The 25137-nt window shown below is 30.9% G+C and overlaps 2 protein-coding genes across 2 annotated transcripts in view; both read left to right on the top strand.

The window, feature by feature from the left end:
• The first annotated feature begins 721 nt into the window (after positions 1-721).
• Positions 722-25137, top strand: part of LOC143074377 (stromelysin-2-like) — a 69620-nt gene continuing 45204 nt past the window's right edge. The window contains exons 1-3 of the mRNA XM_076249863.1: positions 722-766; positions 2047-2129; positions 6980-7115. Coding sequence (XP_076105978.1) covers positions 7043-7115 — 73 coding nt within the window. The 5' untranslated portion in view covers positions 722-766; positions 2047-2129; positions 6980-7042. The remainder of the gene's footprint in view (positions 767-2046; positions 2130-6979; positions 7116-25137) is intronic.
• Positions 12207-23503, top strand: LOC143074376 (uncharacterized). The gene is made up of 10 exons (XM_076249860.1): positions 12207-12258; positions 14149-14230; positions 15862-15957; positions 16351-16620; positions 17823-18188; positions 18789-19052; positions 19450-19722; positions 20507-20575; positions 21803-21854; positions 22882-23503. Exons 2-10 carry the CDS (start codon positions 14212-14214, stop codon positions 23033-23035), a joined length of 1563 nt encoding a protein of 520 aa, XP_076105975.1. The 5' UTR covers positions 12207-12258; positions 14149-14211; the 3' UTR covers positions 23036-23503.

Raw genomic sequence — 25137 nt, 5'->3', positions numbered from 1 at the left:
ATTTGTTTTCACTGACAAACATTTCTTTATTCAATGGCAAACATTTCTGTATTCCATTACAAAAGACATGTATTTATTTGCAAAGATTTAATTTCAAAAGGAAAAGATATAATAATTTAAAAAAAAATCATTTGAAATACATCGCTAAATCTTCCAAGTAGTGAAATACTCCTTTTGACCTTTGTACTATGAACTTAAGCCAGATGACTACAATTGTAACCGCATTAAAAATGACATTTTTGCGCCTCGCTTACGATCCTTTTTGTTTATTATTGTTTTATATCTTGGTGGTTGTTTTGAGATTCTTTTTTTGGATTTGGTATAGACATTTTGTTAATATTAAACATAAACAACTGATGGTAGACAGATCTTATAAGGAGATTTGATTCTAGTTCAGTCTCGTTTGCCAATTTCGTATCTTGATCTTTTGTTTGACACAGTTAATGACATACATGTATATATGACATAGGCGATACGGATGTTGTATAAATTACAGCTTACGTGTAATAATAAGGATGCACGTGTGATCAAACCTTCGTAAACTCGAACAAGCAAAACAGTACTGTAATTGAGAAGGATACAAAATAATCTCTTTATTAGTAAAAAGAGATGTGTATGACATTTAACACATAATAAACAATTATTATCAACAGAATCAGGAATCATGAAACTTATAATTTTGATAGGCTTCTTTACAAGTAGTCTTGAATTATACAGACACAGGCACGCTCGTACCGTTAATGATGGGGACACTGGTGCAGCTGATGTGAGTGTATTACCAATGTTTGTGTATAACCATTACTAATCCTCCAAAATATAGAACTACATTGCTATATTTGAAAATAAAACGTGTCCGTCACAATGCTATCACAGAAATGATATATATTTTTAGATATACATGTAGCGCGCGCTGATACTAGATACCAATTCTTATAGAATTATCTATTTGGTTGTTAATTAGTGTTGTTCATTATTTTTTTGTAATTAAAGAGATAAACCGTGTATATCATAAATGTAAAACTCACATTGGTTTCCATGCATTTCATGTATAAAAAAAAGTATATTATATACAAATAGTTAATTTAGTTGATATGCATGTAGTATAGTTAAAGTATTTTCCAAAAGCCCCTGCATACATCTCCCAATTGATACGATATTCCCGGGCATGTATTTCCTTGCATGATTTCCTTGATAGAGGATTGCTGCTCACAAGGAAGCTATTTAACAAAGAGTTCCAAATGGAGAAGTTGAAATCATCACTTCGTAAATTTAACGGACGCCATCACGAGTTGGTTGACTGTTATGGAAAAACCGTTTCACAGATGATAATGGAAATGTTTCTGACGTCGTTACTTCAATCCCCTTCCCTTTTCATGAATGAGACCTACCGAATTATACTATATACCGGTTTTGTAATAACGTTAGCAACACGGCGGGTGCCACATGTAGAGCTGGATCTGCTTACCCTTCCGCAGCACCTGAGATCCACCCCCCCACCCCCCTCAATTTTCGGTGGGGTTCGTGTTGCTCAGTCTTTAGTTTTCTATGTTGTTCCTTGTGTACTATTATATGTCTGTTCGTCTTTTCATTTTTAGTCATAGCATTCATTTTCGATCTATGAGTACATTCCTCTGGTATAGTTTGTCCCTCTTTTATAGTCATTTTAAGTTAAAGCGTTTGATTTAATAAAAAGCTTATTGAACGATGCTGTGCTAGATTGTGCACTATTATTGTATCAGGTTTCACTATACATTTTGACTTCACTTAAAGAATGTAGCGGGACAATTACATAGTTATATTAGTTACCATACCTTCATTTACCCAAAGGATAGCAGAAGAAGTAAATGTAAATGGCAAACTTGAATTCACCAATCTAACAGTACGAAGAGTCGTGTTTCGGGATGTTTTTTAATAAGAAATTCTAACAACTTGATAACGTTGGATCCATGGGTGGAAGGTATATAGTATGCTCTCTACAAACAATTGGGATAAATTCTTTCACTTTTTTTTGTATAAATTAATATGCAAATCAATATCTACTTTCAGAGTTATCTTGAACAATTTGGTTATATGTCAAGCGCTAAATCATTCAAACTGCACAGTACCTCTGAGAGGACAGAGGCTTTAAAGTAAGTATCAAGTATAAGCTAAGATATCGTGACTTACTTTTAAAAAAAATTATCTCGCAGTAAAATTTATTCTGAGATATAATTTGAATGGTTTACACTTCATTTAAAAAAAGGTATTGAAAAAAAAAAATGTTTTAATCTTATTTGCCCTAGTATATCTTTCTATCAACAGGACTCCATGAACACTAGATTTTGAGATGTTAAATGAAATATAGCGGACACTGCCAAAGTACAGGGCCCGTATGCATAAAACTACTTAAGTTAAGATTTTCCTTAGTAAACACTTAAGTTAAGGAAACTCTGCCCTTTTTATCTTAGTGGTATGCATAAATAATCTAAAACTAAGTATTTCATAAGTAAAATCTTAGTTGTTTTAGTCACGCCCACAAAACTTACGTGGTATGCATAAAACTCCTTATACTAGGGAACGCCTAAGATAACACTTACGTCTAAGGTACATATAGAGCTACCTTAAATTTTCAAAAATAGTTAAAAATCAGTCGAAAGTTTGCGGTTTTGGTAGAACATTAATAGGCTACATACAATTTGATTGATCAATATGTATATCAGTAATAAAATACTAATTATTCGTTTATTTATTGCTAAATAATAAGTAAATATTAACGATCATCGTGATTTTTAAATCACGTATAATCAACAAATCAAGAGATAACAGTTAGTAGTTATATATACTATTTCCCAATCTCGTTGTTAAATATCGAAAAGTACTTTAATAGTTATCCCACAAGGACGCAGTTTGTCAGTGTAAGATCACCCCGATAGCCAGAGGCCAGAGGGTGATGTAACACTGACACACCAAGGCCGAATGGGATAACTATTTTACATCCCAGCTGTTTTAGATTATAGACGGAAAACTATTTAAAATTCATAAAATCAAGTTTATAATGCCACACAACCATTATAATATACTTTATATATTACTATATGATGATACCCTTAATGACCCTCAAACACGGTGAGTAGATATCAAATAATGTCAATTCGCCCACACTATATCGCCACTTTATAAAAAAATCGCCCCACTCTTGTTTACCGACTCGCCCCACTTTTGAAAAAGTGTAAAATCAAATTAAACAATCAGTCTGAAAACTCACTTATTCATGTGATTAACGAAAAAGGTTTAAACCCCACTGAATAAAGGTTTGACAACTCGCCCCACTTATAAAAAGAAGATCTCGCTTCCTTTAAGTATGTCAAATTAATAGTAATTCGTATCCAGTCGTCCTGGTGTAGTGGTATGTGTCGTGGCTTGATATGCTAAAGGTCTCGAGTTCGAATCCTAGCATATACACTGGATTTTTTCTATGTGAATTTTGATAGATAGTCTTTTCCGTATAATTAATTATAAGTTTTATAGTGGATTTGACATTCCCGCCAAAATGTTACAAAATGTTACAGAACAAAGGAAAGCATGCATAACAAAGAAACTCAAACTATGGACTCCTGGTAGGAGTGATCCAGCTCAGATCACCCCTGTTAGAACAAAGGACCTGGGATGTAACAATTTTTTTTAAAATTGTTAAAATACACCGCGCGATGTCAATTGTAACCGTTAGTTTATTTTATTTTTTTTTTTGGGGGGGGGGGGGGGGTCGGGGGGTGCGTCATTTGAATTTTCAATTCAGTTTTATTATAAAGATGTAGGGCATACCCTAAAAAAATCACTTACAGGGACAAAATCAGAAGCGAATTTCTTTGATAAAGGGGGGGGGGGAGCATGGACTTCCATTTTGTTGAAACAATTAGGTTGATTGTTTAGAATCACTGTTACGGCAATCAGAAGTCCCCACTGCTACACCCCCATGGAATTCGTCGGTTATATAAGGCATTTATAATACCTTACTGGTAATGGTATTGCATTATTTTTCATATTACCTTATATACTCAGTGAGATATATTGCGGTTCCCAAAATATTGCTAAGTACGTTAAGATGTGGAGAATATACTTCCTGTAATATTTTGTTTAAGTAAAGATTGTAGGGCTTTTGGAAAATTTCCTAGTCAGTTTGTATATTGATTTCTGGGGAAAAAATCTACCCTCCCCCTTTTTTTGTTGTAAAAGGGAAGTGATAAAAATGTTAATTTCACATCAAAATAGATTTTTTTTTAAACCATAAGCAAAATGTAAGCAGGGAGGTGGCAGCGCATAATAAGCTGAACGATTATAGTGAACATTTTATTGAAAAAAGTGTTTTGTAAAATTATTTGTTAGCACAATAATGTCATGCTTACAATGCTACACTCAGTCTTGTTCTACGCAACTGAAACCTTGATCTTGTTAAATAGCATTTAAAATATATTGTCTCCAGAAAATATTACAACCATGAAAGATAATTAAAGATTAAGTAGAGGAAAGTTTTGGATTACCGAAATATTTTTCTTCCAATGCTCAACCGTCAAAACATCAACCATAAAAAGCGTTGTCTTATATGCGCCAATTGTTATCATTATACTATGTTACGTTCTATTGAATTGTTTTACATACCTATATCAATTTAATCCCAGCTCTTTAAAAAAAATTAAAATAAAAGCATGCGTTGATCAATAAATTTAAATAACCATTACAAACCTTTACACGGATGAGTACATGTGATGAGCTAATATATATTATACGGTAACTAGAGAAAGACTCCGATTTAAATATTCCTTAGTTAAGTGAAGACTTAAGTAAGTTTATGCATACCATAATTTCCTTAGTGAAATCTAAGTTTAAGGAATACTTAAGTTAAGATGTTTTATGCATACAGCCCCTGATCTATACCACATAATAAGCTATAAAAAGCCCAAAGGGAGAATTGAAAACAAGACAAACGAGAAAACAAACGGCCGGATTTGTGTAAAAAATAATGCATGAAAATCGGATAAAATATACACCAACAAATAACAACTACTGAATGTTGTTTATTTCTTGCTGTATCGTAAAAGATGACAATGTAAATGGTTATACAAATGTTTTTAAAGTACTTCATGACTTACTTAGTATACTACTGCTTAGTTTATGTTTTTTTTTATCATTTGTATGAGATTTTTGAATTTTAGGCCTCGAGCACGTGTCTGTGCTCGAGCATTACTGAACGGAGACATTGATCGCCAAAATGCTATTACTCCATGCAATGAAGTGTTTCCCAAATTTCTATTTCTTGGCCTGTGAAATAACTAAAGCGGTTTTTTTATTTGATGCTAAAAAGGACTACAAATTAAGCTTCTTTCAGTGTGGGTGGACAATTTAATCGAAGTACTCGATGGCATAACCATACCGGAAGATCCGTTTATTTTTAAATTTTTTACTTATGTGATTTATTTACGATATCCGCTTTTTAAATAAATTATTCAATTTAAATTTTTTGTAACATAAATTTTTGTAACAATAAATTTAATAAATAATCTAATAATCGAATTAATAAAACAACGGAAGAAAAGCAGTTTGTACGAAAACTTTAAATGTATAAATATGCATTTTTCAATGACATGAACAAACAGTAAATTATAATTAATTTGTATGATACCTTGAAAACCAAAAATAAACAACAAATCATACCGTCATTAGAATAATTATTTAATCCTTGTCGCTTGAATTACTTGTGCGAGCTTTGCTTCAGTTTCATTGGATGAAACTGTAACGTGATCAATTTCCAATAATTTAGTTCAAGGTCTTCAAGCTGTCAATCATTTTATTCATAATACAAATTTTATATACCATGTGTCTTACTCATTCACATATTTAAACAAAATCATCCTTCGGATTCGTTTGTTTAAATATGTGAACTTGTAAGAACCATGGTATATATAGTACTTGTATGATCAAATTCGTCATTTTTAAAGTAACGTGCCCTGTTTGTTCAAAATAATCCGTTTACAAATACATATAATTGAGAATAGAAATGGGGAATGTGCCAAAGAGACAACAACCCGACCATAGAGTGTGTATAATTAATACATTATTATAATAAAAAATATATCAATTAGCATATAAAATTCAAATTAAACAGGGGGCCTCGGTGACCAAGTGGTCCAAATAGTTTTACTTCTTTAATCACTTGCCAGTCAACACGGATCGAATTCCTAACAATGTTCTGTGTTTTCGGGACGGTGTCCTGTGGAACGGGAATAATCTGGAGAAGTTTTTCATTGCTGTTTTTCAGCCGATTGAGTCCAGATTGCATCCAGATCTTGTCGATTGCGAACCGTTTTTGCCGAAACCGTTCCGAAAAAGTCCCGTTATTAATTCGAAATTCGTCAATGATACCCACGTCAGAGTCCCGACAATTACAGAATATAATACGACTGAGACCAGACAAAGCCGATTGAAATGCGATAGCACGGACAGTGATAGGATTACGTTCCGACGGACAGTACCTGATCATCCCGAGTATGCCGACAGTTTTCGAACGGATAGCTTCCGTCAGCGTCGGTTCACTGTCATGTCACTATCTGATCTCTGTCGGATTACATTTGGTAGAATTGGGACGCAGTCGTGACAGACTCGGTCGAATTTTACCTGGCAAAAGAAACAAATCGGATTAGAAGCGGATTTAGAACGGGATTATCGGTATAAATTCGCTAGGAAACGGTTGGATATCGACGCTTCCTGAACAATATCTGATTGTTTAATTTTAATTAAAGTTTGAATTTCCATCCACGATTCATAGGATCTTGATCAGACTTTTAATAAATTTTAGTCGGGAATGGTCCTGTCAAGGACGGCAGTAAAAATTGTGAATGTGTGACCCCAGCTTATTAAAATGAAATTTAAACATTCTTAGTTGGAATAAAAAGTCTTTACGGACAAGCAACATACTGATATTAATGAACAATATATAAATTTACAGGTCCTTTCAGAAGTTTAACATCTGCCTGTAACAGGCAAACTTGATCAAGGCACCGTACACAAGATGAACACACCAAGATGTGGTGTTCCGGATATGGAGCCCGGCTCAGATGGTTTACCAAAACCATATAAAACAGGTGCCTATATACAATTTGGTCTCTACGTAATATATACAAACTATATAAATCATGCACTGATGATGTAGTTGGGTCATACTGTCACCGGGGAAACTGGGGTGACTTGTATGGTCGTGTAACTAGAGCCTGACTGAATGGCCTCTTGTTACTGAAACTGTGTGATGCACCTGATCACACAACGAACGATTGCTCTGAATAACAATGAGAACCCTGAATACTGGTGAAACCTAACTTTTGAGACTCTGGAACTAGCAATGAATAAACCAATAATTCAGCATGGAATACTATTACTTTTATTACAGATAGACTGTGTTCAGTGTAAAGTCCGAATCTTGCTTATAGAAATTATAAACAAATATTTATACACAATTGAATTAACAAGTATAGACATAACAAATAACAGTTAATTTGAGTAATATTGTTCACTGACAAAGATTAAACTATTTTTAGAACTTGAAGAATAAATATTAAACGATAATCTGATTAAGACAATTAAGAACATACATTATGAATAAGGTAAAATGTCACTAATTAGCTAACAGATTGAAACATGTCACTCAATGTCCAAACTGAGAATTAAATGCATATCAAAGCATGTTGATTTTAAGTCCTGGATATGAAATGTAAATAGAAACAAAATTATAAAATAATATGAATTATAAAACACAGAAAATTAAAGTCTAAAATATCAAAATTGAGAATTTTAAATTAAAGTCCAAAATAATAAACGAAGCTGCTTTTTGCACTGTCACATATGCCTCTCCTCCCAATTAAGTCCGTCCTCGGACTTAGCACTATCTATATCGGCCGCCTCTTCGGTTGTTATAGTGTCTGTTTTGATTGGGTCGCTGTTGGTTTTGGCAGGATACAAGATGGAGTTCGTGGTTAAGGTCCTGAAGTTGAAAAGTCAATTGAGAAATCGAATCCGCTTGAAAATATACCTTTGAACATAGGTCTGCCTTTTCTTTTTCCAATGCTTGTTTTTCATTTTTCAATGATTGGATTTCATCCGTAAATTCGGTCGAACGTAAATAGTATAGATCTTGGACCATTTTCACAGTTCCGTCCTTTTCAATTAATTGCTCCTGTAATTCTTGAATTTGATTGACATATTCCTGTACGTTTATACGCGCAACACTTTCTTCTTTCTGTTGACTAAGGTTTTCAAGTTCTTGCTTGAACTGGTCTCTCTCTGATTCGATGATTTGCTGATTCTTTAATTGAGTTTTGAGTGCCTCGATGCACTTTTGATGTTCTAGATTTGTATTCTTTTCCTTGATAATTTTCTGTTTCACACTTTTTAATTCTGTTTTGAGCACATTTGAAATATCCAAATATTGAATGAACGGTGAATTACGCATACCAGAGAATGGTAAAGCACGGATAATATTTTTACACTGAATATAGCTGTTTATCCTAGCTGTATCGCGCTCCCTGAGTCCGAATCTTGCTTATAGAAATTATAAACAAGTATTTATACACAATTGAATTAACAAGTATAGACATAACAAATAACAGTTAATTTGAGTAATATTGTTCACTGACAAAGATTAAACTATTTTTAGAACTTGAAGAATAAATATTAAACGATAATCTGATTAAGACAATTAAGAACATACATTATGAATAAGGTAAAATGTCACTAATTAGCTAACAGATTGAAACATGTCACTCAATGTCCAAACTGAGAATTAAATGCATATCAAAGCATGTTGATTTTAAGTCCTGGATATGAAATGTAAATAGAAACAAAATTATAAAATAATATGAATTATAAAACACAGAAAATTAAAGTCTAAAATATCAAAATTGAGAATTTTAAATTAAAGTCCAAAATAATAAACGAAGCTGCTTTTTGCACTGTCACAATACTGTCGTTATAATATCTGTAATTGCATTACATATTAGAATTATGATCATTGTGCTATTAATGCTGCATGTATAATTGAAATATGCTTTCATATGTTTTAAAGTTTGGTGTAACGTCCATTTTTATTGAACTAGTACACATTTTGTTGAGGGACCATCTGGTGCGGTGTAAGATTTTCTCGCTTTGTTGTAGATCCATTGGTAGCCTTGGTCTATGTTCTGCCCTTCGATCGGGTTGTTGTCTCTTTGACACATTTTCCAATTCCGTTCTCCATTGTATTTATTGTAGGAAACGACTGCACAATATAATAGCAATCCATTTTAAACTGGTCTTTTGTTATCTAGCTAGCAATACAACGATGATTGAAATAGCTACACCCAACGACTAGCTTTAGCGTCAATGAATTAAACTGGTCACTTTTTATCTAGCTAACAATGCAACGATGATTGAAATAGCTACAACCAACGACTAGATTCTAATGTATAAATGGTATTATTCCACTGTTTACACATATTGATAATTAAATCAATATCTGGTTGGCCAAGACTATCCAACGTGTCATTGAACAAATCTTCATATTCCATTCTGAGGATCATATTCCCCTCTGAAATGTCGGGATTACATCGTGCGACGTTACGCGCGGTTAATGTATACGTAACGTTTTGAACTTCTTCTTTTCTTAAACTAGCGATAGCAATAATCATTATCATGTTCAAATTTATTTCAGACATAAAAACAAAAAGACTTATGTTATTTTTTTTATCCCTACTGTTTATTAATTGGTATGTCGTGTTTAGTTTAACTTATAAAAACAAGCGGATAAGAAAACAAAATGTATGCAAAATAATATCTATTGTATTGATAATAAACAAAGCATAGGTTTAACTCGCCGCATGTTTGCGCCTGTCCCAAGTCAGGAGCCTCTGACCTTTGTTAGTCTTGTAATATTGTTAATTTTAGTTTCTTGTGTACAATTTTGAGTTTAGTATGGCGTTCATTATCACTAAACTAGTATATATATTTGTGTAGGGGCCAGCTGAAGGGCACCTCCGGGTGCGGGAATTTCTAGCTGCATAGAACATGTTGAAGACCTGTTGGTGACCTTCTGCTGTTGTCTGCTCTGTGGTTGGGTTGTTGTCTCTTTGAAACATTTCCCATTTCCATTCTCAATTTTATAGGAAGTGGAATTAAACATTAATTTCCCTTTGCATCGGGAGATTTGAAGATTTGTTCACCCTCGAAAAATCAAATTTCCCTCGGGCAGAGCACTCGTGAAATATGAATATTCTTGGGTGAACAAATCTTCATATCTCCTCAGGCACGGGAAATAAATGTATGTTGGTCTTTATTATTAAAAAAAACCAACGGAAAAAGGAACCCTATATACGTTAATTCGTACAAAGAAAGTAACAAAGCGATGAAAAGTATTTGTTGATAATAAGCATCATATTATTAAGATTCTCTGTCTATTTAGTTATACTTTTTTATTAAAATTTTGTTTTGACATCGATGAACTGTAATATTCAAGGTAATTAAGAATTTGAATTTGTATTTGTATGGTATCTATATTCAGTGTTGAAATGTGAAGGTTGCGATTATTGCATTATCTCTATTATATCCATTTATTTATATATATATATATTTATAGCATTACGCAGTAACTAACAAATGTCACACGTGCCACTCATCAAAGCTTTGTTTATTTATCAAATATGAAAGTGTTTGGGTTATCTTATCTGTTAGTGTATGACGATTAGATTTCACGTTAAAAATGTTATCTCATGGATGAAACTAACATGCACAATATTATATAATACGGCATGATCATTGATTCTTATTGTTAGTTTTGACAGAAAAAATAACCTAAACAAAGTAGCAATTAATTGTAGATATGCCAAGACAAGACGAATTCGACGAAGATTTAATTTTCATTTTACCGCAGACTACGATTTCTTAAGCAATCTTATCAAAAATGGTAAAAAGACGAATCAACAACATAAACTAAAACACAGATTTTGTTAATCGATTAGTGTATGAACATTCAAACGTATATAAAAGAACATATTCTAAAGACTCTTAACTTTACAATAATTGTATACTACAGCGCAAAACCATTAGTACAAACAAAACAATGATTAGCAATTAAAGAATTAAGAGTTCTTGCATCTCCTGAAAGAAATCTCAAAATTCTTGAGACAGCTATTACCTTATACACTGTTTGTGATTTTTGTTTCAATATTCTGGATGCGTCTTCATCGTAATAGTAATCAACTCACTAATAGTTTTTCTTTAAAATAAACATTAAAGATATATATAAAGACAATGGATTTCATAGTTGAATTTGACATTACTGTTTGTGTTAAGATGTAATAATAAACAATTAATTACATTGTATAACGATATCAACAAATAATGTTGCACCCGATTTTTTTGAATACCCGTTGTATTACATATAAAATTAAAACACAAAAATACTGAAGTCTGATGAAAATTCAAGAAGTAACATCCCTTAACAAATGGCAAAATCAAACTCAAACACATCAACCGAATGGATAACAACTGTAATATTCCTGAATTGGTACAGGCATTTTCTTATGTATTGTGTTCGGTTTATTTGGTAACATGCATGTGTTAGTGACGTATGAAGAGAAGTAGCAACCTTTACCGTTTACATAATCAAATTGACAAAGCCTTTCTAAGACTTTAAAGGATATTCAGAAAGGATTAATACTTCTATCAATACAAGCTTTGTCAAAATGTTTGTAATAAGTAATTCAACGAGTGTAAGAGCGCCAATTATTTGTTGTTGACCATTGAATTAAATTTTCACTTTGTTGGAAGTGTCCTTTTGAAATTTTTTTGTAAAGATTTTTCATTCTTTTTTTACGTTTCTTTGAAATGCATGTCTTTGAAATATATACCACAAATCTTTTTATTTATATGATATCCTTTTCAACGACCATCTGTAGCATTACGTGATGTAGTAAAAGTTTTCAAATGATTATGTAAAACAAACTGTGCAATCGCAAACAAAATTATTTATAATAGTTCGTTAATACTTAGAAATAATCTATAAAAGTATTTTGATGCATGTCAGTCCAACCGTTATCTAACATCATGTTATCATGTTATCATTATTTTTATTTGTTCTTTCTATTTAGCAAATAATATTTCGTCATTTAAACTCATTTTTAATACGAACAGTTTTATCAAAATTTTCACTTCCTCGTGAACTAACCAACAGGACAGTTTCAACCAGAAGCTCTATTAAAGGTCAGTAACGAATTACCAACATCACATGTATATTTCAGTAGTGAGTACGATACAATTCGCCTGAATATACTTCACATTAAGGACATTTTCTGAAAGCCTTCAACATAATATTATAAAATTCAAAATTTCATACTACCAGGTGTGAACTTTTATCTTCTTACAACAAGAAGACTTATTCACTAATTTTGTACTATTGTCACATTTCCTGAGAGGTGTGAGAAAATATTTCTCATCATTAGTGAAATGTCTGTACTCATCAAATGATAAGTCGAAATTTTTTATGACGAATTTTTCTTGATTTCTTCTGAATTTTCTATTGTGTCGAAATGAAAAAGGCGAACATGCCTGATGACATCACATATAAAGAAACACTTTCTGAAATGTTAGAAGAGGATGGATAAAATTCTTTACAGAAAAAGATTCCACCACTTTAAATCGTGTAAAACGATATTTCTCCACTCTCAACAGTTAAATTCTAATAATTTAAAAATCTCGGCAAGCCTCTCGCTTTAGATATTAAAAATTAACTGTCTCGAGTAGCGAAATATTGTAACACACTTACGGCAGTTATGGGATCTATATTTCTAAACGCACTCCTAAAAGAGAGACTAGATATTCAAACACATACATCGATAAGAAACTGGCAACGCAATGGTCAAAAACAGTAAACGGTAGTAAAAAAAACATTATTATACATGATACACCGTAGGGCAACGAAAACTGAAAACTAACAGAACATTTGAATTTATCATATAGAGCTTGGATTATAATCTTTAATGCAAATCCTATAATTTGATTTTCTGCCTGTATAGGTTTTCATCTATAACAACAAGATCCTCGCATTTGGTTAGTAGTCCTGCTTCATATTAATACCCATTATGGGATTCCTATGACTTACGTTGATCAATCAAGTGATAACACATCAAGCGTTATTAGAAAGATAATTGACTCTTGTCTAAATCTAAGACATCACAAATTCGTAACAAATTTTTCATGTAAATTTTCAAACCCTGACATTTGACATCATTCAAAGTACAAAAATGCTGTATGATATTTTAGAAAAATTTGATCACTTACAATCACTAAACAGATAAATTTATACGAATATTATTATTAACCCTAAACGATATAATGTTAAAGAAATTGTGTCTCAGATACAAGTAAAAAAATCTTTAGTGCAAAATATTACAAAATCTTAAATACAATAAATCTATATTCAAGTGATATAAAAAAAAACATTATTTAATTAGATTATGCTTTAAATGGTTTTCAAAAGCAATATGCACTATTAAATATTCTTTTTATTTTATCAAAACATAAATTTTTCAAATCATGTTTAAATATATTTTGAGAAACACATAAAAAAATGATTTTTAATCTTTTTTATACTCTCTAAGTAAAGAGATTACAGATGAAATTGGCTGTACCTTTTTCTTAGACTTATTATGTTCTACAAATTTGATAGAGGAAAGTTGGAAATAAACAAACTCTTTAAGTCTTTATAATAAAAGTAGTACTGGAGCTATATAATACATTTAGAAACACGTTAGGAGATTTTACTAGTAAGACACATAGAACATTTGAACAATACTATTCAATAACTTGATAGCTGAATTTATATATTAAGTTTTATTTTCTGATCGTTACAATTTTGCATATTCTATATTCATTACTGAAACATTCAATATGAACACTAAAAGGAGATTTCACTACCATTTTACTGATAAAATCACTAACTATCTAAAACAATACAAAGTTATCAAAATGACAGTTATGTAATTTAAAAAGGTCGATCAAAGTTTACATTATAATTTTGATTAGTAAACTAAAGTACTTTCGATAAAGATTAATATTAAAATGAAAATTTCATTCGTTTTTTTTTTCTTTCAGTGGTAAAGTTAGCTTCGGTGAGACTATAGTTTGTATCAACAGTAGATATTGTGATGTTTGAATATGCTGAAAGCCATTACATGTAAAAAAATATATATTTTATTTTAGTTCAGTGTTAAAACACATCAACTGTGTTATGCTTATAATGCATTATGAAGGACTCTCGTTTTGTCTACATACTCATCTCGAATCAAAACGGTCGGAAGGCATTTAATACGAAAACAATAAATCCAAAAGGTTGCGGCTAAAACGGATACCCTGACGTTAGAAAACTCGTATTAGTTACATTAATTGCAAATTTTTTATACATACATTTTACATAGTATGAACGTAGCATTGATTTTTACATACTGACTACTGGCCTCTATATAAAACTTGTCAAATACGACTTCAGCTGAATCGATGCCAGGGATAATAAAAAAAAAGTAACTGTTGAAAGCAATTAAAAGAATTATGAATAGAAAAGTTATATTTTAAAAAAAAATGTTTCACAGAACATGAAATCTTTCAACTTCAAGTTTTTTAGAGAAGAAAAATAAGTTGCAAATTGTTGTTTTCGTTTTAAAAAAAGTAACTTTTGGTATTAGAAGACAGTGTATTATACCCTGATTTCAAATGTAAATTTGCTATTGTACTTTTCAAATAAATTAATGGTGATAATAAGCACCTTCAAGTTTATTATAAACAACATCCGGTCTTAACTGATTCAAATTCTGTAATCTATAATTTCGATATATGAAATAAGGGATATGATTTGCTTCTTTACAGAGATTCCAAACAATTTGTGCACAACTTCTTATATCTATAAAAAGTATTTATATACTTTAAATCTACTTTTAGTTGATCCTTTGCACTGTTTTCCAACCTAGTGCACAATATGGCTTTATCATGTACCAGTGCAAAGTTATTTGAAAAATCAAAATTAAGAACTGGCTTTTAACACTAATCTAAAAAAAATGTTCGTAGCACCCTTAGGATTGAACGAACAATAGAAACAAGTCTTTTGATGTTAACTTGAATGGCAAAGAGGAGTACCGATCAAAAAATGAAGAGTGTTTGTGGAGAAAACTCGATATTAAAGGTTGCACAGGGTAAACAAATGAAACCGTAAATACTTTATGATATCATGTGTCAATCATCTTTTCGGTATGTCGCGATACAAAAAACAACCCATCTCAAACTGTAAATAAAATGATAAAGATACTCAAGTTTCGACTCTGTGATGCAAAGCTGAGCCTAATTGATTGGCTTTATTGTTTTGTAAATTTATTATCTTCTAACTCTTTAACTGTTTCTGTTCTTATACATCCTTTGTTTTAAAATATTAGATTTTGAGTGTTGCTTAGTGAAGATAAATCCAGAAAAACTCTTTAAATGTCGTGTTTTTAGAATCAAAGTAATATCATACAGTCTTTTCAAAAAATAATCAAAACAAATCTTTCATCTAAAGCTAAATATAGGAGATATATGTTATCTTAAAATCGACTTAAACAAAGTTTTATTTCCACGTTTACAGTTCTTTTAAACGTATTGTTCCAATAATAGTTGTTTCTTATTTTGAACTATATATAGTTTGTGATACTTACGATCACGATTGTAAATTGAGACAATTTTGTATTGACCATGACTTTGAATCAATCCTTAAAAATAAAATTGCCGAAATCCAAAATATTATGAAAGAACAAATTTATATTGTTTTCAATGTTTCTTCAGATTCTTGCAGGTGGGATGCTGTACCTGATTTAAAGCGTTTTAATTTTTATGTGCATTATCAAAGCAAGAAACATATTGACATCAAGATGGCTGAAGGCAAGTATAATCTCAAATAGTAAAAAAAGTATCAGAAGCTTTATCAAATGCTATTGTTACAAAAAGTAAATATATTTAAATGGATTTTGTTTTTCATAGTAGGTTCTTTTTGTCATGAAGCTCAAAATGTTTCTAAACTTGCTTGCTTTCGAATGTTAAAATCATAGTGTTCCTGGTAAAGATAAATTCAGTAAAGCGCTTCATCAACACGCAATTCATAAACTGTTATTTTCATTTACAAGTATTGTAAAAACTTTTATTGAAAGTAGATTTTCTTATGAAAATAATTAATTTTGAAATAGAGATAAAAATAATTAACCCTAAAAAACAAATGATTTTTTAAATTGTTTTGTACTTTTCTGAATTTTTCTTATCTCACGAAAATTTATACAGGCTACCAATCACCATTGCAACATCCAGGTGTTAAACAGTACTTTGAACGTTATCTAGACGTGACCAAAAGTTTTGTCAGGTCACTTCATAGCGATAATCTGATCAGCGATGCACAACAAGAAAAGATAATGCAACAAAACAACCCGGAAGACAAAGCAAGAACCAGTCACAACATCTTAATACAAAACGTGACAGAAGAAATGATGCCAATATTAAACATGGTTCTTCAGAACAACAACTTTGAAACTATTGAGCAAATGATGGCTTTCGGTAAGCATGACAATTGTTAGAATGTTAAACAAAACAAGTTAGAGCACCCCGATTATTTGACTGTTAAGAAATTGTAAGTTGCTTAATTTTAAGTTGAAAATATTTCATGCATATATGTTCCTTATTGACGTCTGTTCCTTAAATCGACGTCCAAATCTGACATCAGGTTCTCAAATCAGTGTCCAAAATTTAAATCTTCATAAAATAAAATTACAAAAATACAAAACTCGGAGGAAAATTCGAAACAGAAATCCTCTTATTAAATGGCAAATTTTAAAGCTCACACACATCAAACGAATGGAAAAAAATGTCATATTCCTGACTTGGTGCAGGCATTTTTCTTATGTAGAAAATGGTGGATTATCAACGTCTTAAATGATGAATCACAAAAAAAGACATTCGATCATTTTTTTCTCTGCATCTTTTGTTGAAGTAACGGGGATAATTCATATTGTTATTCAAATTTAAAAAAAAATGAGAATGCCAAAAAGACAATAAACGACATCATTTTGTAACATCGATTTGGAATGCTATTTTATTGAGGAGTAATATTTGGACGCCGATTTGATGAACGAACATGGATTAGAGAATGGACGCCGATATCAGTCTTACCTTTGTATTCAGCAGAAATCGTTTCTTATAAATCGAAATATTTTTTTTATTTGGAGGCAAAATGACATAGAAGTCAACAAATATCAGTCATCTTACAGCTGCATTAATGAGCAAAACCCTTACCGGCAAATATGGCTATAAAAGACCTCGAAATGGCAAATATAAATCAATTGTTTCGAGGATATAACGTAGGATGACTTGGAAACATTCACCTACGATCTTCTTTGACGTTGATCTTAGATGAACTTGCCTTTTCTGTAAATACGAAAATAAGGAGATGTAATATGATTGTCAATGAGACAGTTATCCACCAAAGTTCAAATAAGGTGGATGAAACAATAATATCCCTTTTGGACATAAATTGAGTAAAATTCTTTCGTAATTATGCATCCCTAGATTTGATTTTGAGCATTCTTTATCTAGATGAACCCAGATATCTAAATGCAACCAATTTCCTTCGTACGTTTAATTACGACAAAAACATATTTGGACAATTGCCATGCAGCTTGTCTACCTATCGGAAAATCTCGTTATCTGGCATTGTTTTTCAAATACAACTTAAACATGTAAAAATAAATGTTTTATTTTAGATTTCAATATTGGACATACAGAACCAATCGACACATACGACATTTCTGATAATATGCACTCGTTGACAATTGATAGTAACGAACAGGTGTCAATTAACCAAATGAATGATAACTCAGCAGAAGTTTTAAGTGTTCAATTAAGGGAATGTAACTTCGGCATCGACGTTTTTGATACTCAGCCAGGATGCATACACATCTTTCTACATTCCATGAAACCATTTTACAAAGAACTCTGTAATGCAGAAAATTGTATTATGTATGTTACAAAGTATTTGGAAAACGTGAAAGAGACATTAAAACATGAACAGATTATAAGAGTATCAATTAAGAAGAATGCATACAGTTTACCTCTCAAAGACGGAAACGGTACTAGTATTGAACATTACAATTCCAAGCATTAAACAACGGAATGTCGAAGGGACAATATATTAAACATGAAAGACTAACATACACTCAATTTGTTTTAATTCTTTCAAAAAACATGTAAAAAAATATTATATCACGATATCTCGATTACAACAATATTTATTTAGATTTTACTGCTAAAAAATGCATGACTGGCCGACGATTTTTAAAGTTTGAAATTTAACTTTCGATTCTCGATAAAGTATTGATAACGGTCTTTTTTTGTTGTATATCATATTTGTTTTTCGTTAATTTTTTGTATATAAATAAGGCCTTTCGTTCCCTCTTTGAAAGTTTCACATTCGAAAAGTCTGAGTAAACTATTTTGAAAACATTTGCCTGGAAAGTGTACAAAATGTAATCGACATACGGCTTATAACATATAATTTAACTAACCTACACCCATTTAAATCTACTACGAATTACAGAAAACGCACAACTGGCTTTATTATTGTTTTCTTCAATTTCTTCACGTTTTCCTACTAGCCTGCTTACATTAAAACAAAACTACTATATATGTTCATTTTACAGAAATGTATATATTTTTTAAATTCTTTTCAGGAAAAACAATTGAATTCAGTAAAACACAAGTTTTACAAATCAACAGATATTTCATTAACGGAGAATTGAAAAACGCTGCCAAAATTCTTCAAAAAATGGTTCCAGATACTAAAGTATTTGAAATGAAAGATCGTCAACCAACTGATATCCTATTGGATCTTGTAAAAGACGATGCTGACAAAGTATGGGCTACATTTATATCTTTGCTGCAGGAATGTGGAAACGATGTAATGGCAAATCGACTTGTAAAAATGATTTGTGCAGGTTTGAAAATCGTATAGTTCAAAGCAAATATGATAAATGAAATTTGATCGAAGACCATTTTTTTTTCATTGATATAAATTCTGTCTGAATACATGTTGCTTATAAATGTCATGGATGTATAAATAAACTATAAGCAAGATCTCGGTTTTGCATTATTTAATGTACATGATTAACATTAAAGGAAATCCTTATGCAATAATTCTAATGATGTTGCATTCCGATTATGAATTTGGTGTTAATACCAATTGTCCAATCCTTAATAATGTTCAAATGTTCCAAGCTTATAGGTATAATATGAGATACATTACATAATACATGTATTATACGTCTACACACATAAATGATAATTTTAAGGTAGTTTCTTTCTCTTTTAATCGTCTACTGAAATATTTTCCAGAATGTTACAGAACAACTATCATCAACGATTTGAAAAACATTGCCGTTGAAATTGATACTGATCTAATGGAGGAGACGTTTAAAGGGAAAACCATTCCAAAAGCAGTGCTTGATAAGTGTATATCAACAAAAGGAGAGCTGCCAAGGGTAGAAAGGGCAAAATACTTCCTTCAATACGTTTTACTAAAAGGTGAAATGACATCTGCCTTCGCTGATGTTTTGTCCTACAGAACAAAGGTGGTTTTAAACTTTTCACCATGTGAAACACACGGGGGTAAGATTATATTATAGAAGATTGTGCAATACAAGTAATTTTCTTAAATAACAACATCTTCTTTTCATTATTACAAGAATGTAATCAATTAAACACAAATCTCTGATAAATACAGTTTCAACATTAAAAGTATAATCGTTAAGACAAATGAATTCAGACATGGTTTTACAACTTTATTCCTTTTGTGTCATTTATGTCATGTGCTTGCTTTTTGGTTTATAGCTATTAACATGTATATCCGTATGTTGAAAATAGTTGATTAAACCTGGTTTCATAGGTAGCTAAACCATTCACTTGTATGACAATTCAAATCTGAAAAATAAATATTTAAACTTTTCCCCAAAAATAGATCTACACTATTTTGTATACGCTAGATTAAACATCAATACATCTGCTGTATAACATGGTAGAAAATGAGAATGATGACATCTTCCTAAATTTTATATGAACCAAAATAAGCATGTGCTTCTGGAGATGGAGAGTAAGAAAAGATACCTTACATTTCATCTATCGAATTTTTAAAAAATGATAAAGATTGATCCGTCTACTGTCATTTTATTGTTTTCGTACAAGATCGTCCCCATACCACATATTAATTTCAGCAGAGCTACATGCATTCCATTTGTATGCGACTTTTATTCATCTTCATGAAATGATAACCTCATCGGTAGCTAGGTTCATTTTGACTGGGTCATTCTTTAAAATTGCAAAACCATTTTGTTTTAGCAGCTTCTAAAATATCAAAAGTGAAAATATTGTATAAATTGCTTGTGTGTAATTGTAGGTAAATGTGAAATTACTTCAAAAGATGTCGATAAAGAATTTACTTTCCAAGTTTGTAAGAATGGGACAGGTACGTAAAATGATTTATCTAGCAACATAACCATACAAGAAAGCATATAATAGAGATCGATATTTACAGAACAAAGTTAATTCGTCGCTGGGCTTCCAAAATGTTGTAGATTACAATTTTTTCAAGAAAAAAATATCTCACAAACAGGCGTTGAAAATTTTGACAAAATGCATGTTTCCAAAATGTCGTATGTGAACTTGAACATTTTTGCAAATAGCAGTGAAATAAAAACTTTGACAGTTCTGGATTAACCGAGAACTGAAATTATTTTCACAGAAATAAAGAAATGTACATATATTTCATTCCCAAAGTCACTATACAACGATTTTCAAGTTTTCATACAACAGTTTTGTCAAAAGTCTTATTTCAAACGTTTTGATTGGTCTAACTGTATGCTATTTTGTAATACCAAATATTTCCTCCCGCCTAGACCATTGTTGTCAAAAAGTCTTTTTAGCCAAAAAAAAGTCATATACGGCATTTTGGAAGCCCAGCGACGTTATGTTCATTAAGTGTAAATATTTAAATTACGTATTAGACGATGTTAAGCAAATTTCCCTTAACTTCATCGAAAATTTGTAAGTAGACAACTAACTAAAAATATGAATATATCAGGGAGTTAAAAGTAAGTCCGATGAAAAGGAAAGACAACGAACGGAACAAAAACAAAAAAGCAAAAGCAAAATTCCGAAACAATAATACGGATCATATGAAATTAAGAGATATGACAGATGGCAAACTGCAGTGAACGACTTACAACTTTAAAAAAAATTCAAAGAGATACATAAGAATAATAAGTAAACATCAGTCGGAGAGAGATAAAAACATTGCAAAGATTGTCCCACAGGTCACAAAATGTATAAACACGATTCAATTGCGGAAATGAAATAAAAATTGAATGGTGTGAACCAGTGATAAAATTTAATTCAAATGATCTTTCTATTCATAATGATTCATATCTACTAGTAATTGGACGAGTTCAAGAACAAATCTAAGTTTAATGTTATCATATGTCAATTATAAAATTCAAAATTAATGCTTTAATTCACCGTCTACTGTCCTAAAAGTGACCTGAAGCTGCGATGTGGTAATTCTCTGATTGTTTACATTTGTCTTTCTATGGAGTGCATATCCTTGATTAAAAAATAATTGATATTTTCATTTTGAAATCTTTTATTTAGAATCTACATCATACAATTAATCTTCTGTTGGTTTGATATATTTCAGATCATTTTACTCTAACAAGACCACAGGAAGCGGACGATATTTTAAGTAAAAGGTAAACTCTTATGGATACTGTCATCTGTTATTTATCTGAAGTCTTATTACGTTTTGAGCCAATTGTGTAAAGCATTCTGAGTATCATTTTCTTAAGGATTTTAATTTAAATCAGATCAAATAATAATCCTATTCAAGACTTAAGAATGGAAAATATTAAACATTTTCATGTATAAGAATTGCGTAGAATACGTAATGTTCTGAACTACGTTTTTACTAAAGTATTGTTTTAAATTAAGGAAGAAAGATGTAATTCGTATTATTACATGGTATGCTACAACCATAAACTCAGGAGTTACATCAAGGCTTTTATTGATAAGTTTTTGCTCGTAAATTGTGTACACCTGCTCACCGAGAATACTTGCATTCATAAATATTGCAGTGTTTACGGAAAATAAACTTAACTGTTGGAATGTGTCGATTAATTAAAACATAGCAAAGGCATGAATCTATTATATTTCTTAATGTTTACAATGTTGTCCTATTTCGTGGACCTGCTTCAATAATAAGATAACCGAGACTTTGACATTTCATTATTTTTTTTTTCATTCTAGGCATATACTTGCGTACATAAGATGTGTGACGGTTTTGCTTAATTAAAAATTGCATGTCTAACACACTCTTAAAACTTTATTAAATTCTGACGAAATGTATGGAAAAAATACGCACACAGAGCTACATTAGTTTATCAATGTTCAACTCTGGTAAACCGTTCGAAAAGAAATTCAGGGTAGACGGAAGAGTAACCGGTAGCGATGACAGAGTCAGCATCTCATGTTATTTCATGCCAACCATGCGATTAATCACTCCGAAAAGTATTACTGTTATGAATATGACATTGCCGGTATATTATATAATGTTATTATAACGTTTATGCTCAATGTTGACAATGTTAACAGTATTGCCTCTGCAAGAAGTATTACAGACTAGAATTGTTAGAATAATAAAATGTATACACTACGAGTAGTTATTATGGCAACAGAAAAGCCTGTTCTAGCATAGAAATATGCATGTTTTTTTCGTTGTAGATCGAAAAGTCATCATTACGTTGTACAGAATGTAGCAAATAAAGGACTTCCTAATGGAAATATAAGCGGAAGCTTAGAAGATGAACAAATATTATCTAGAGAGGACATTGTACATAAATTTGGTGGAAAAAATGGACTTTCTAACCTGAAATAAATATTGAAAATCACAGAATACATTACACAAATGAAAATATTTATATATTATATATATTTCAATCCTCTCGTTACGAAAAACATAGGTAACGAAACACGTTTATAATCAAATATATGTTCAATGTGTACGAAAATAGAGTGTTGTTTTAAATTTCATTTAGGTGAACACACTTGCTGGTTTTCATTCTTTTTTAAAGTAATATATAAATTTTATGAGATCTGTCCTGTGAATATCAGAAGATAAGACATAATTGTAAGGATATAATGGTTTATTTTTATACTCGTTGGAAAAAGAAGAAAAAATATATATGCATAAATATCTATTATAAAATGTTTTTTAATACATTGTTGCCAAAATGTTTAAATGATTTTTAAAATGGGAAACATTATTCTTTAAAATAACCTACTATTAACATGTTTTATACGATTTTATATTGATGTAAATGTGTGTTGATATAGTCTTGAAAAATCTTATTTCTATTTAGATTGGTATAAACATATATTTTACTTGTTTTATACATGATTTCTGTATTTAGGTATCTTGTTTTACATTTTTGTATTGTATGTAGTGAGATTTTAAAACAAGCAAAATATTGAATCTGAATATATACATTACGAAACTTAAGCCTGTAGTTTGATTTAATTTTGTTTTTGTAAATGATTGTTGTCTATATTCCTTGGTGCCAAAAAAGGTAATTGAAAATATTTATAGTATCATGAGGAATGCAGAATTGCTTTCATTGTGTATCTATGAAGGTATGGATCGAATTTACAAAATAGAACATGATGCACAAAAATAGAGAAATAGGGGGGAAATGGGATAGAGAAAACAGTCAGTAAGAACAGAGCAAAATGTTGGCCTATGATATATAAAGAATAGAAAACATTAAACATGATAAAGAAAAGATAGAAAAAACTTGTTGTCTTCTCTATGGTGGGGTTGTTGTCGCGTTGACACATTCCCCATTTCCTTTCTCAATTTCACTACATAATAATTACATAATAATTAAAATGTTTTAAAAAAACCGTCCAGACCTCATATATATAGTAGTGTTACTGATAACAGAAATGAGTCATAACACACATCGACAATCTAATGATGTCATACTGTGTTGGACATAAAAGATTTTAGCATACTTTAAAGAAAAAAACAATATACGTTTTCTAATGAATGTATTGAGTAAATTTTAGTTATGAACCTCAGTGATTTGCTATGGAAGGTTCTCTGGTGTGAAAATTGAATTGAAAAGAAATGTATTTACCAAACACATGTTGTATACTTTACTTTTAATAGATGATGCATGAATAAATATATTTTATTGTATTATGTTGTAGTGTTTGTACAGAAGTACTGAAACAAATTCAATATACAAATTAAGAGATGTTGTATGATTGCAATGAGACAACTGTCATGTCTACAATTGGTATTGTTTTTATTCTATAAAGTTTTTGCTCTTTCTTCCGAATGCAAGGTGACTTTTTACTCTTTTAACGGATTATTTGTTTTATTAAATCATGTTTTTCTTATTTGAAAATTGATGTAGAATGATCTGACAAAAACAAAATGATTCAGCCAGAATAATGTTTCAGATAAGTAAAATTTGAGTCGAGATTTCAAACTCAAAAGACAGTGCTTAAAACATGACAAGAAATGTCACAACTTATTCGTCATTCTTTATGTATTTTTAATTTGATCGGCTGATTCCACCAAATCGAATTTTAGTCTCTTACTTTATGTTTCAGTGGATTCAATTATTAGGTCCATATTTTTCAACCAATATATCATGGACAAAAGTATGCGGTTTCTTTGCACATAAATTAAAAAGTCTCTACAAAACAGGAACGAAAGATACTAGCGGGACAGTCAAACTCATAAATCGAAAATAAACTGACAACGCCATGGCTAGAAATGAAAAAGAAAAACAGACAAACAATAATACACATGACAAAACATAAAAAACTAAAGAATAAACAACAAGAACCCCACCAAAAACTAGGGGTGATCTCGGAAGGGTAAGCAGATCCTGCTCCACATGTGAAACCCGTTGTGTTGCTCATGTGATAACAAATCCGGTAATAATGGTAGCGTGAAGGCATCGAATG

Source organism: Mytilus galloprovincialis, chromosome 5 (assembly GCF_965363235.1).
Source record: "Mytilus galloprovincialis chromosome 5, xbMytGall1.hap1.1, whole genome shotgun sequence".
Classification (NCBI taxonomy): domain Eukaryota; kingdom Metazoa; phylum Mollusca; class Bivalvia; order Mytilida; family Mytilidae; genus Mytilus; species Mytilus galloprovincialis.
Note: the sequence above shows the minus strand (reverse complement) of the source record. Positions and strands in the feature narration are given on the sequence as shown.